A 13747-nucleotide genomic window follows, 5' to 3' on the forward strand; every position below is an offset into this window, starting at 1 on the left:
AGTCCTGCCTATCATCCAAACCACCTAAGCAACTAACCCGTGGCACCAAGCACCCCATCAAGTCTCCACTTGAACACCTCCAGGGATGGGGACTCCACCACCTCCCCAGGCAGCACATTCCAATGGGCAATCACTCTCTCTGTGTAGAACTTCCTCCTAACCTCCAGCCTGAACCTCCCCTGGCACAGCTGGAGACTGTGTCCTCTTGTTCTGGTGCTGGCTGTCTGGGAGAAGAGACCAACCCCCACCTGGCTACAACCTCCCTTCAGGGAGTTGGAGAGAGCAAGAAGGTCACCCCTGAGCCTCCTCTTCTCCAGGCTAAGCAACCCCAGCTCCCTCAGCCTCTCCTCACAGGGCTGTGCTCCAAACCCCTCACCAACTTTGTTGCCCTTCTCTGGACACCTTCCAGCAAGTCAACCTCCTTCCTAAACTGAGGGGCCCAGAAACTGGACACAGGACTCAAGGTGTGAAGGGAGCTCAAGGCTCAGCCAGTCCCAACCCCCTGCCATGGGCAGGGACACCTCACACCACAGCAGGTTGCTCACAGCCACATCCAGCCTGGCTGCAAACACCTCCAGGCAGGAGGCTTCCACCACCTCCCTGGGCAACCTGTGCCAGGCTCTCACCACCCTCCTGGCCAACAACTTCTTCCTCACAGCCAATCTCAATCTCCCCACTTCTAGTTCTGCTCCATCCCCCCCACTCCTATCCCTCCCTGACACTCTCAAAAGTCCCTCCCCAGCTTGCTTGGAGCCCCCTGCAGATCCTGGAAGGGACCAGCAGCATTTTGACCCTGCAGAGATGGTCCTTTAGAGCAGATTCTATTCCTATAGCAGAGATGTGCTCCTTTGCTTCCACAATACTCTAACTGTGCATCGCTTAGACTAATGCAGATGCTCAGATCACATTTTCTCCAAAAGCTCTCCACCTGGAAGCTAATTCCAACTGATTATGTTAAACACATGAAAGGAAGAGGCCCTGGTCACAAAGCACAAGATTTCCCAAGCACCAGCAGCTCAGCTGGGCAGTCAGTCCTACCCCTGCTCTTCAAAGGCCAGCCCTGTGCCAGAGCAGGAGGATTTCGGCTTCTCCCACCTGTGTGTTTTGTGTAGCTCAGCGACTTTCTCTTCCATCTCCTGAGTTTGGTTGGGTGCAAACTGGAATTCACTGATATAGTCACTGCGGTGCTCCTCTGGGTCGTGGTCCCCCAGCTCAGCCTGCAGGGGTGTAGGAGCCCAGCAGGGCATGAGTCACAAAGGAGCAGGGCAGGCGGCCCGAGGCGATATCCTGGCGGAGCTGTAGGCACAAGAAATATCTGCAAGACAAAGGGGGACAAAAAGCAGAGCAAAAGGAAAGCAGAAGAGGTGTCACCAACGGCAGGTGTCTGACAGAGGGGGCAGAACTTAGCAGGATGCAAGTGATCACAGCACCATATCCTAAATGCAGACAGTGCAGTGCTAATTTGTTATGCCCTGCATTACAGAATCACAGAACAGGGCTGGAAGGGAGCTCAAGGCTCAGCCAGTCCCAACCCCCTGCCATGGGCAGGGACACCTCACACCACAGCAGGTTGCTCACAGCCACATCCAGCCTGGCTACAAACACCTCCAGGCAGGAGGCTGCCACCACCTCCCTGGGGCAACCTGTGCCAGGCTCCTCACCACCCTCCTGGGGAACAACTTCTTCCTCACAGCCAATCTCAATCTCCCCATTTCTAGTTCTGCTCCATCCCCCCCAGTCCTATCCCTCCCTGACACCCTCACAAGTCCCTCCCCAGCTTTCTTGGAGCCCCCTGCAGATCCTGCAAGGCCACAATGAGGTCTCCTGGGAGCCTTCTCCTCTCCAGCCTGCACAACCCAAACTCCCTCAGTCTGTGCTCACAGCAGAGCAGCTCCAGCCCTCTGCTCCTCCTCCTGGCCCTGCTCTGGACTCTTTCCAGCCCCTCCAGATCCTTCCTGGCACAGAGGCTCCAGCACTGGCCCCAGAGCTGCAGCTGTGGTCTCAGCAGAGTGGAGCAGAGGGGCAGAATCCCCTCCCTGGCCCTGCTGGCCACACTTCTCTTGCTGCAGCCCAGGCTCTGCTTGGCTCTCTGGGCTGCAAGTGCTCCCTGCTGGCTCCTCTTGAGCTTCTCCTCCCCCAGGACCCCCAAGGCCTTTTTGTTCTTTGAGGGTCATTGCCACTCTCCAATTCCCTTTTAAGAATCAATGCTACTTTCAGAAATAATGTGAGGAGCAGGGGAAAAAGCTAATCTGATATCTAAGAGTAATGAATGAAAACCTGTGTCCAGTTTACAACAAAAGCTGACTTGGGAGCTCCTTCAGTTCCCATTGTGGCCTGCAGCTATCTAGGAAAATCCCCATGCATCTCCTCTGACATTTCCCTTTGGCTTGAAACTCCTGACTTTCCTGCCACATGCAGTTCATGAGCTAATCAAGTTCTGTTAAGACACCAAAGAAATCCTTTCCAGTACTGAACCCATAACTGCCTGCCCTGCACCATGTGTGGGTAAGGGTGCAGTATGTCAGGGACTGCATGCAGCCTTCTAACCATTCAACAAGTTAATAATCAGCAGGCCTCCAATGTTACCACAGACTGTGATGAAACCAAAGAAAGGAGTTTTAAAAGGCAAACTGACAGTCTAAAGAATGCAGCTTTAAGCTGGAAGGATAAAAATGCTTCTAGCAGCTCAAATTCACAACTTCATGTCCCAGGGGAGGCCAGGGGACAAGCAGAGTCCCTCAGGGATCAGTCCTGGCACCAGGCTTGTTCAACATCTCTGTGGGTGCCATGGAGTGGCACTGAGTGCACCCTCAGCAGGGTTGCTGATGACACCAAGCTGTGTGGTGCAGCAGACAGCTGGAGGGAAGGGATCCACCCAGAGGGAGCTGGACAGGCTGGAGAGGTGGGCACAAGCCAACCTCAGGAGGTTCAACAAGAGCAAGGGCAGGGTCCTGCAGCTGGGTGGAGGCAATCCCAGGCACAAATGCAGGCTGGGCAGGGACTGGCTGGAAAGCAGCCCTGAGGAGAGAGCCTTGGGGGTGCTGGGGGAGGAGAAGCTCACCAGGAGCTCTCAGTGTGCACTTGCAGCCCAGAAAGCCAATCAGCTCCTGGGCTGCAGCAGGAGAAGTGTGGCCAGCAGGGCAAGGGAGGGGATTCTCCCCCCTCTGCTCAGCCCTGGGGAGACCCCACCTGGAGTCCTGCCTCCAGCTCTGGAGCCCCTATTGCAAGAGGGATCTGGAGGTGCTGGAACGTGTCCAGAGAAGGGCCAGGAGGAGGAGCAGAGGGCTGGAGCTGCTCTGCTGTGAGGACAGACTGAAGGAGTTGGGGCTGTTCAGTCTGCAGAAGAGAAGGCTCTGAGGTGACCTCATTGTGGCCTTCCAGGATCTGCAGGGGGCTCCAGGAAGGCTGGGGAGGGACTGCTCAGGATCTCAGGCAGTGATAGGACTAGGGGGAATGGAATGAAGCTGGAGGTGAGGAGATTCAGGCTGGAGGTGAGGAGGAAGTTCTTCCCCATGAGAGTGGTGAAGCCCTGGAATGGGTTGTGCAGGGAGGTGGTTGGGGCCCTGTCCCTGGGGGTGTTTAAGGCCAGGCTGGATGAGGCTCTGGCCAGCCTGATCTAGTGTGGGGTGTCCCTGCCCATGGCAGGGGGGTTGGAACTAGATGATCCTTGTGGTCCCTTCCAACCCTGAATGAAACTATGAAACTATGAAACTATGAAACTATGAAACTATGAAACTATGAAACTATGAAACAACTCAATATCCACCCCCCGTGCTGAAAATTCTCCCCCCAAACAGACAGCTGCTTTGAATGGGACCTTCAAGTCCCAACCCCCTGCCATGGGCAGGGACACTTCCCACCAGCACAGCTTGCTCAAGGCCTCATCCAACCCAGGCTTGAGCATCTCCAGGCAGAAGGCAGCCACAGCCTCCCTGGGCAACCTCTTCCAGTGTCTCACCACCCTCACTGGAAGGAACTTCTTCCTCATCTCCAGTCTCAATCTGCCCTCTCCCAGCTCAAAGCCTCTGTCTCTCACCCCATCACTACAAACCCTTGTCAAAAGTCCCTTCCCAACTAACTTAATTCTTCTGTCTCAGGTTTCTTCCTGAGGTTTTAAGCTTGTCTTTACTCCAAAAAGCAGCTGATGTGGGGCCAGCTGCAGTGTTCTGCACTAGCAGCCAAACCTGTTAAGGAACTGAGGAAGATCTCCTGCATGGCCTTCAAATTAGAGCAAATTGAAAGCTTAACATGAGGAACTCTGCATACCTAGTGATGTCTTCAGTCAACTGGGAAGGGTCAGGAGGATAAAACTTCACGTTAAAGGTGAATGTCCAAGGCAAACCTAAAGATGGAAAATGTCTGAGTGTTAATGACCAGCCAGCTGAAGGAAAGAGCCTCACTGCAACAGGCAGCCAGAGCAATCTTAAACCAGAGAAATCCTGAAGGAAACTTTGTCCCCTCTCTTTTGGCAGTCTAGTAGTAAGAAGCAAGGATTATAGAACCACAGAACTGTCAGGGCTGGAAGGGAGCTCAAGGCTCAGCCAGTCCCAACCCCCCCTGCCATGGGCAGGGACACCTCACACCACAGCAGGTTGCTCACAGCCACATCCAGCCTGGCTGCAAACACCTCCAGGCAGGAGGCTGCCACCACCTCCCTGGGCAACCTGTGCCAGGCTCTCACCACCCTCATGGGGAACAACTTCTTCCTCACAGCCAAGCTCAATCTCCCCATTTCTAGTTCTGCTCCATCCCCCCCAGTCCTATCCCTCCCTGACACCCTCAAAAGTCCCTCCCCAGCTTTCTTGGAGCCCCCTGCAGATCCTGGAAGGCCACAATTAGGTCTCCTGGGAGCCTTCTCCTCTCCAGCCTGCACAACCCCAACTCCCTCAGTCTGTGCTCACAGCAGAGCAGCTCCAGCCCTCTGCTCCTCCTCCTGGCCCTTCTCTGGACACCTTCCAGCACCTCCAGAGCCTTCCTGGCACAGAGGCTCCAGCACTGGCCCCAGAGCTGCAGCTGTGGTCTCAGCAGAGTGGAGCAGAGGGGCAGAATCCCCTCCCTGGCCCTGCTGGCCACACTTCTCTTGCTGCAGCCCAGGCTCTGCTTGGCTCTCTGGGCTGCAAGTGCTCCCTGCTGGCTCCCTGCTGAGCTTCTCCTCCCTCAGCACCCCCAAGGCCTTTTCTGCAGGGCTGCTCTCCAGCCAGTACAGTGCAAGACTAGCAGATGATAAATGCTTTCTAAAGAATGGTTTACAGAAACTTAGAGAAAAATCAGAATGTGCTTTTGGGTTGAAAACTACCACAATATAGTAACCAAAGACACCTGGAGTGCATTTGTGTTTGTTTCCCACTCCTCCATGGCTGACAGGCACAGAACCATAGAATCACAGAATGTTAGGGATTGGAAGGGACCTCTGCAAATTGAGACCAAACCCCCTGCCAGAGCAGGGCACCCAGGGCAGGGCACACAGAACACATCCAGGGGGGGCTGGAAAGGCTCCAGAGCAGGAGACTCCACAACCTCTCTGGGCAGCCTGCTCCAGGCCTCCAGCACCCTCCAGGTAAAGAATGGTCTCCTCAGGTTGAGGTGGAACTCCTTGGGTTCCAGTTTGTGTCCATTGCCTCTTGTCCTATCCCAGGACACCACTGCCCAGAGCCTGGCCCCTTCCTGCCCCCCACCCCTCAGGTATTTGTAACCATTGATCAGATCCCTCTCAGCCTTCTCTTCTCCAGGCTAAACAACTCCAGGGCTCTCAGCCTTTCTTCATAGCAGTTATGTTCCAGTCCCTTCAGCATCCTCATAGCTCTTCATTGGACTCTAACCAGTAGATCCCTGTCCCTTTTGTACTGGGGAGCACAGAACAGGACACAATCCTCCAGCTGTGGCCTCAGCAGTCCGCCCCTGTTTAACTCAACTGACAGTCTGAAAGACTTTACAATAGCTCTGGAGAGGGGATGTCAAAATGAGGCCTGTGCTGGGTACAACAGAATGTTTCTTCTTCATACAGAATGCATGGACAACAACCAAAAAACCCCAAGGCTTAGCCAGTCCTCCTTTAAAACAGTTTTTGAGAAGCAAGACTTCAAGCAGCTCTAATAGCAAAGCTTAAATGCCCCTGAGTCAGAACTCTTAACACCACTTGCAGTTAAGCAAAGGCATGCTTAAAACTGGAGTCAGCATTTGACAAAGCATGAAATGCTGCCTTCAGGCCTAGGTTTAAACAAGTTGAAGGCCTGAAAGCTAGAGGCACTCATCAATAATTTCAGGTAATCTCAGGGAGTGATAGGACTTGGGGGTGCTGGGGGAGGAGAAGCTCACCAGGAGCTCTCAGTGTGCACTTGCAGCCCACAAAGCCAACCAGAGCCTGGGCTGCAGCAGGAGAAGTGTGGCCAGCAGGGCAAGGGAGGTGATTCTCCCCCTCTGCTCAGCTCTGGGGAGACCCCACCTGGAGTCCTGCCTCCAGTTCTGGAGCCCCTATTGCAAGAGGGATCTGGAGGGGCTGGAAGGTGTCCAGAGAAGGGCCAGGAGGAGGAGCAGAGGGCTGGAGCTGCTCTGCTGTGAGGACAGACTGAAGGAGTTGGGGCTGTTCAGTCTGGAGAAGAGAAGGCTCTGAGGTGACCTCATTGTGGCCTTCCAGGATCTGCAGGGGGCTCCAGGAAGGCTGGGGAGGGACTGCTCAGGATCTCAGGCAGTGATAGGACTAGGGGGAATGGAATGAAGCTGGAGGTCGGGAGATTCAGGCTGGAGGGGAGGAGGAAGCTCTTCCCCATGAGAGTGGTGAAGCCCTGGAATGGGTTGTGCAGGGAGGTGGTTGGGGCCCTGTCCCTGGAGGTGTTTAAGGCCAGGCTGGATGAGGCTCTGGGCAGCCTGATCTAGTGTGGGGTGTCCCTGCCCATGGCAGGGGGGTTGGAACTGGATGATCCTTGTGGTCCCTTCCAACCCTGAATGATACTGTGATACTGTGATACTATGATAATGTAGGAATCACAGCATGGCTCAGGTTGGAAAGGACCTCAGAAATCATCCACTCCAAGCTCCTCACCATGGGCAGGGACACCTTTCCACTAGACCTGGCTACTCAAGGCCTCATCCAGCCTGGCCTTCCACACCCCCAGGGAGAAGGCAGCCACAGCCTCCCTGGGCAACCTGTTCCAGAGTCTCACCACCTTCATACTGAAGAACCTCTTCCCAAGACCCAGTCTAAACCTACTCTGCCTCAGCTTCCCCTTGTTCTCTCTCTAGACACCCTCTGCAGCCTTCCTGTAGGATCCCATCAGCTACTGGCAGGCAGCTGTGAGGTCCCCCCAGAGCCTTCTCTTCTCCAGGCTGAACACCCGCAGCTCCCTCAGCCTGGCCTCAGAGCAGAGCTGCTCCAGCCCTTGTTGCTCTACCTGCATTGTGACACCATGTGCAAGAGGAGCCCACTCACTGTGAAGGACTCAGAACTTGACAGCATGCAGAACTTGCCTAATTGCAGCAGATTTTGTCACTCACTGCAGCCACAGACATGGCATAGAAAAGCCCAAAGTAGAGCCTGGGACATAACTGAATAGTTTGGGCTGGCATGATGCTTGGAAGCAAATGCAGTTGTGTTTAGTTGTGCACTTCCAAGCACAAAGAAAGGAACACTGCTCTGCAGACCTACTCAAGAGCATGGAGAAAATAGGGAAAGAAAGAAAAATGCTATCAAGACTTCTTTTTTCTTCCTCTTGCCTCTTTCCTCCTGGTGAAGGACTTAGCAAGAATAATGCTCACAATGATTCCTCTCAAGGTCTGTTCTGGGCCTCACAGTTCAGGAAGGACCTCAGGGAACTGCTTGAGAGAGTCCAGCACAGAGCCACAAAGATGATTAGGGCAGTGGAAAATCTTCCTCGTGAGGAGAGCCTGAGGGAGCTGAGGGCTCTGGAGCTTGCAGAGGAGGAGCCTGAGGGTGAGCTCATTGCTGCTAAAGCTGTGCAGGGTGAGTGCCCAGAGGCTGGAGCCAGGCTCTGCTGGGGGATGCCCAATGCCAGCACAAGGGGCAGTGCTGGAAGCTGAGGCAGAGGAAGTGCCATGGAAACAGGAGGGAAAACTTAGTCACTGTGAGGGTGCCAGAGGCCTGGAGCAGGCTGCCCAGGGGGGTTGTGGAGTCTCCTCTCTGGAGATATTCAAACCCCACCTGGCTGTGTTCCTGTGTGACCTGCCCCAGGTGACCCTAGGTGGCAGGGGGTTGGAGTGGATGAGCTTTGGAGGTCCCCTCCAGTCCCTGGCATTCTGGGATTCTGCATGGGCTCAGTGAACAATTCCAGATGCCTCCTCATTAATTCCACAGCTAACCCAGTTAAAAACAAACCCCAAAGTTGCAGCAGCCTCTGTGCTAAGTATTTCCTGGACAGTTGGTTGACCTTCTATTTTGCCTGATTACTGAGAGCACATTTATCCCCTGAGTATGGACCAGCAAGGGCAGGGCAGAGTGCACAGCCTGTATTTGTGCTCCTCACTGCAGCATATTGTTCAGAGCTGCAGAGCAGAGGCATACAAACCTTATTGTCCTCACACAATATGCACACTATGCCTGGCCAGGACCAAAACTGAGTGAGTGCCTCTGATATTTGAAATGATATTTCACACTCAGGCCCTGATAAGGCTCTCTGTTTTGATGGTTAATAACACAGGCTAGAGAAAGGCCAACAGCTCTTTTTGCCTAGCCAGCTTGTTACCTTGCAAAGTGTTTCTGTGGCAGCTTCAGGCACACGCTCAGGGGAAAAGGGGGCTACAAGAAGGCTGGGGAGGGACTGCTCAGGATCTCAGGCAGTGATAGGACTAGGGGGAATGGAATGAAGCTGGAGGTGGGGAGATTGAGGCTGGAGGGGAGGAGGAAGTTCTTCCCCATGGGAGTGGTGAAGCCCTGGAATGGGTTGTGCAGGGAGGTGGTTGGGGCCCTGTCCCTGGAGGTGTTCAAGGCCAGGCTGGATGAGGCTGTGGGCAGCCTGATCTAGTGTGGGGTGTCCCTGCCCATGGCAGGGGGGTTGGAACTAGATGATCCTTGTGGTCCCTTCCAACCCTGACTGATACTGTGATACTATGATACTATGAAAAAGAGAATGCAGCACATCCCAGCAGCTAGCAGCATGCAGTTGGTGTGAGTCACATCCCATTCAGACTGGGCAGTCACTGAGGGGGGGCCTCCAGTAAAGGCTTTTTGTGGCTTGTGCTCATGAGCATCTCTTGTGTCTCAGCAACTCACACGTGGGGCTCTCAGCCCATGACAAACTCAGCCTGAGCCAGCAATGGCTGCTGGCAGCACAGAAGGCTCTGAGGGGACCTCAGAGCAGCCTTCCAGTACCTGAAAGGGGATACAGGAGAGCTGGGGAGGGACATTTTGCAGCACACAACAAAGGGCAATGGCTTTGAGCTGGAAGAGGGGAGATTGAGACTGGAGATTAGGAAGAAATTGAGAATGAGGGTGGGGAGGCACTGGCACAGGTTGCCCAGGGAGGCTGTGGGTGTCCATTCCCTGGAGGCATTCAAAGCCAAGTTGGATGGGGCTCTAACAGCTTGGTCTAGTGGGCGGTGTACTGCAACTTGATGATCTTTAAGGTCCCTTGCAACCCCAAGCATTCTATGACTGTATGAATCCTGTTACACCCAGAATGCCAGTTCTGAAACACCTGCAGAGAAAAGTGAGCAGAATACCCCTGCCCTGTGCTGCCCTGCCCTGCCCTGCCCTGCACTGCCCTGCACTGCCCTGCCCTGCCCTAGTGGGATGTACAGCATCTCACAGAGATAAAGAACCATAGAATCACAGAATCACCAAAGTTGGAAGAGACCTCAAAGATCATCAAGTCCAAGCTGTCACCACAGACCTCATGACTAAACCATGGCACCAAGTGCCACATCCAATCCCCTCTTGAACACCTCCAGGGATGGGGACTCCGCCACCTCCCTGGGCAGCACATCCCAATGGCCAATCTCTCTTGCCGGGAAGAACTTTCTCCTCACCTCCAGCCTAAACTTCCCCTGGCACAGCTTGAGACTGTGTCCTCTTGTTCTGCTGCTGGGTGCCAGGCAGAAGAGCCCAACCCCCAGCTGGCTACAACCTCCCTGCAGGGGGTTGGAGAGAGCAAGAAGGTCTCCCCTGAGCCTCCTCTTCTCCAGGCTAAGCAACCCCAGCTCCCTCAGCCTCTCCTCACAGGGCTGTGCTCCAGACCCCTCCCCAGCCTCCTTGCCCTTCTCTGCACACCTTCAAGTCTCTCAATGTCCTTCTTGACCTGAGGAGCCCAGAACTGGACACAGGACTCCATGCCAGATCCCAAACTGTTTTCCTTCTGCAAGTATGCAATTCAGGCAGCACCCAGGGTACTCCCTTGATGAAGAATGTGCCTGTGAGGGAATAAAAAGCAGCAGAACACCTGGACACAGAGGCACTTACTTCGGATTTGTCTCTTGATTTCCTTTGCAGGATCCAGCCAGTTCTGAAAAAGAGGAGCAGAGAGTAAGCAGCACTGAACACCTCTGCAGACTGAGGATGGAAGTGAGTTCAGGCAGTGCAGTTAAAGTTTGCATTGTTATACAACCAGAGAATTAGTAAGGTTGGAAAGGACCTCTAAGATCCTCAAGACAAGCTGCCCAGAGCCCTGCTCCACTCACAGTTACCCAGAGAATGCTGCAATGCAACACATGGTTTGCCTGCACACCTCCCCTGCTCTGCACATGAGGGAACCTGGGCAATGCCTCTCCCTTGCTGGTTCCTTCAGGCTCTCTGTGCCCTCTAATTCTAAGCAGTGGGGGAGGGCTAGCAAGTTCCAGCTGACAGCAGCAGTCTTCTCTCACCCTCCCTTTGCTGACCCCAGCAGGGTTTCAGGAGGGCTCTGCAGGCTCTGCTCACACACACAGAGCTACTCAAGGTGATGCTGAGCCCCACACTCACAGCCCTGCTCTTCAGCCATGCACACTGCAGTGCTGGGAAGAGTCAAAGGGCCTTGGGAAAACCTACTCAGTGGTGAAGCTGTTTGCCTGCCCTGCCCCCAGGCAGAGCTCTCTGTGGACATGCAGGATGCTAACACTGATACACTGCTCAAATCTGTCACACAACCACAGCTGCTAGGGGATGGAAGGGACCTCCAGAGATCACCCAGTCCAACCCCTGCCAGAGCAGGGCACCCAGGGCAGGGCACACAGAACACATCCAGGTGGGGCTGGAAAGGCTCCAGAGCAGGAGACTCCACAACCTCTCTGGGCAGCCTGCTCCAGGGCTCAGCAGCCTCACACCAAGGAAGTTTCTCCTCAGGTTGAGGTGGAACCTCCTGGGTTCCAGTTTGTGTCCATTGCCTCTTGTCCTGTCCCAGGACACCACTGCCCAGAGCCTGGCCCCTGCCTGCCCCCCACCCCTCAGGTATTTGTAACCATTGATCAGATCCTCTCAGCCTTCTCTTCTCCAGGCTCAACAGCCCCAAGGCTCTCAGCCTCTCCTCCTCACACAGATGTTCCAGACCCTTCAGCATCCTCATAGCTTTCATTGGACTCTCTCCAGCAGACCCCTGCCCCTCTTGAACTGGGGAGCCCAGAACTGGACAGACCACTGCAGATGTGGTCTCAGCAGGGCAGAGCTGAGACAGTGCAAATGAAGCCAGTTCCACACAAGTAGATGTGTTCCAGCCTCAGAACTAGTTTGCATCACTTGAGTGTAAGAAACAGCTCACAGCATTCCAGTCACTATCCATGTGTGCAAAGAGACTTTTGGGGTCTGATCATCCAAAAACTACAATTTGGGGGAGTGAGATTAAGGCAAAAATCAGTAACTCAGATCCAGCTTCCTTATTTCCCCCAAACAGATTGGGTGAGAGACACAAAAGCCCTTCAGCTGCAGTGACTGAGAGGTGCATTGTGCAAGGACTGAGTTTGCTTTGGCAGTGTCTGAGGCCTTGTTTCCCACAGCAGAAGCAGAGGCACACAACCTGCCTGCCAGCAGGCTCAGCATGCTGCAAGGAGAGATCTGCAAAGTGGGAAAGAATTAGCAACTGAGTTAAAACATCAAAGAGCACAGGGAGCTGCCAAAGGAGTCTCTCTGTCCTGTCTCTTCCTTAGCCTCCCCAGGCAGTGCAGCCCTCAGGCAGCTGTGTGCTGGGCTGCAGCCAGAGCAAGGTGGGCAGCAGGGCAGCAGAGGGGATTCTGCCCCTGGGCTCTGCTCTGCTCAGACCTCACCTCCAATCCTGCCTCCAGCTCTGCTGTCCCCAGCAGCAGAAGGACACAGAGCTGCTGGAGTGAGGCCAGAGGAGGCCACAAAGATGCTCCCAGGGCTGGAGCAGCTCTGCTGGGAGCACAGGCTGAGGGAGCTGGGGCTGTGCAGCCTGGAGAAGAGAAGGCTCCAGGGGGACCTCAGAGCTGCCTGCCAGGAGCTGAAGGGATCCTGCAGGAAGGCTGCAGAGAGACTTCTCCTGAGGGTGTCTGGAGCCAGGCCAAGGGGGAAGGGTTTGAAGCTGAGGCTGGAGCTGAGGAAGAAGTTCTTCAATCTGAGGGTGGTGAGACTCTGGAGCAGGTTGCCCAGGAAAGTTGTGGAATCCTCCTCCCTGGGAGGGTTCAAGGCCAGGCTGGATGAAGCCTTGAGCAGCTGAGTCTAGTTGAGAGGTGTCCCTGGGCATGGCAGGGGAGGTGGACCAGATGAGCTCTGAGGTCCCTTCCCTGTTTCTCTGCATCCTGGCTGTGAGGGACTCACCTCTCAGCCTACAGCAACAACTCTCTTGCAGTACCACATCCCTCAAGCTTTATTGCAGGCTTGTCCACCAGCAGTCCAACTCACTTTGAGGAGATACAACAATGCTGGCTACAGCTTTGTTGGCCTGTAGGGATTGGGTGGATGTGGAACTGTTGCAAATTCCTCCTGCAGATCTCCTCTGCTGACAGAAGCTGGAGCCTCCATGAGTATGACCCAACATACTAAGTTCTCTCCTGTAAACGACCCTGCTGCAAGGTGATGTCATCACAGTTGCATGATGTGTATAGTACAGAACCACAGGATGGTAGGGGCTGGAAGGAACCCTCCAGCCCAACTCCCCCTGCCAGGGCAGGGTCACCCAGGGCAGGGCACACAGCAACACATCCAGATGAGCTTTGAAAGCCTCCAGAGCAGGAGACTCCACAACCTCTCTGGGCAGCCAGCTCCAGGGCTCTGCCACCCTCAAAGGAAAGAAGCTCCTTCCCATGTTTAGATGGAACTTCCTCTGGTCATGTTTCCACCCATTGCCTCTTGCCTTGTCACTGGGGACCACTGAGAAGAGTCTGGCCCAATCTCCCCAGGATTCACCCCTTCCAGCTGTCTGCTGGAAGAGTCTAGACAGGGAAAGAGCACAGAAATCTTCTGATGATTTTAGCTGAGGCTCACTCCAACTGCAGTTCATAGATTGATAGAGTGCTTTGGGTTGGAAGGGAGCTTAAAGGTCACCCAGTTCCAAGCCCCTGCCATGGGCAGGGACACCTCCCACCAGCACAGCTTGCTCAAGGCCTCATCCAGCCTGGCTGCAAACACCTCCAGGGAGGAGGCAGCCACAGCCTCCCTGGGCAACCTGTGCCAGGGTCTCACCACCCTCACTAGAAAGAATTTCTTCATCTCCAGCCTCAATCTGCCCTCTCCCAGCTCAAAGCCATTGTTCCTCATCCTGTCACTCCCAGCCCTTCTGAAAAGTCCCTCCCCAGCTCTCCTGGAGCCCCTTCAGGTACTGGAAGGCTGCTCTGAGGCCTGCCTGGAGCCTTTGCTTCTCCAGGCTGAACAGCC

At 54.6% G+C, this 13747-nt stretch overlaps 1 protein-coding gene across 1 annotated transcript in view; it reads right to left on the bottom strand.

Annotated features, from left to right (window-relative positions):
* Positions 1–13747, bottom strand: part of LOC137458674 (band 4.1-like protein 2) — a 90353-nt gene that overhangs the window by 53450 nt on the left and 23156 nt on the right. The window contains 4 exon segments of the mRNA XM_068170027.1: positions 1096–1223; positions 1225–1315; positions 4267–4342; positions 10409–10451. Of these exon segments, the coding sequence (XP_068026128.1) occupies positions 1096–1223; positions 1225–1315; positions 4267–4342; positions 10409–10451 (338 nt within the window).

Source organism: Melanerpes formicivorus, unplaced genomic scaffold (assembly GCF_026170545.1).
Source record: "Melanerpes formicivorus ecotype bairdi unplaced genomic scaffold, bMelFor1.0.p_v2 SCAF_270, whole genome shotgun sequence".
Classification (NCBI taxonomy): domain Eukaryota; kingdom Metazoa; phylum Chordata; class Aves; order Piciformes; family Picidae; genus Melanerpes; species Melanerpes formicivorus.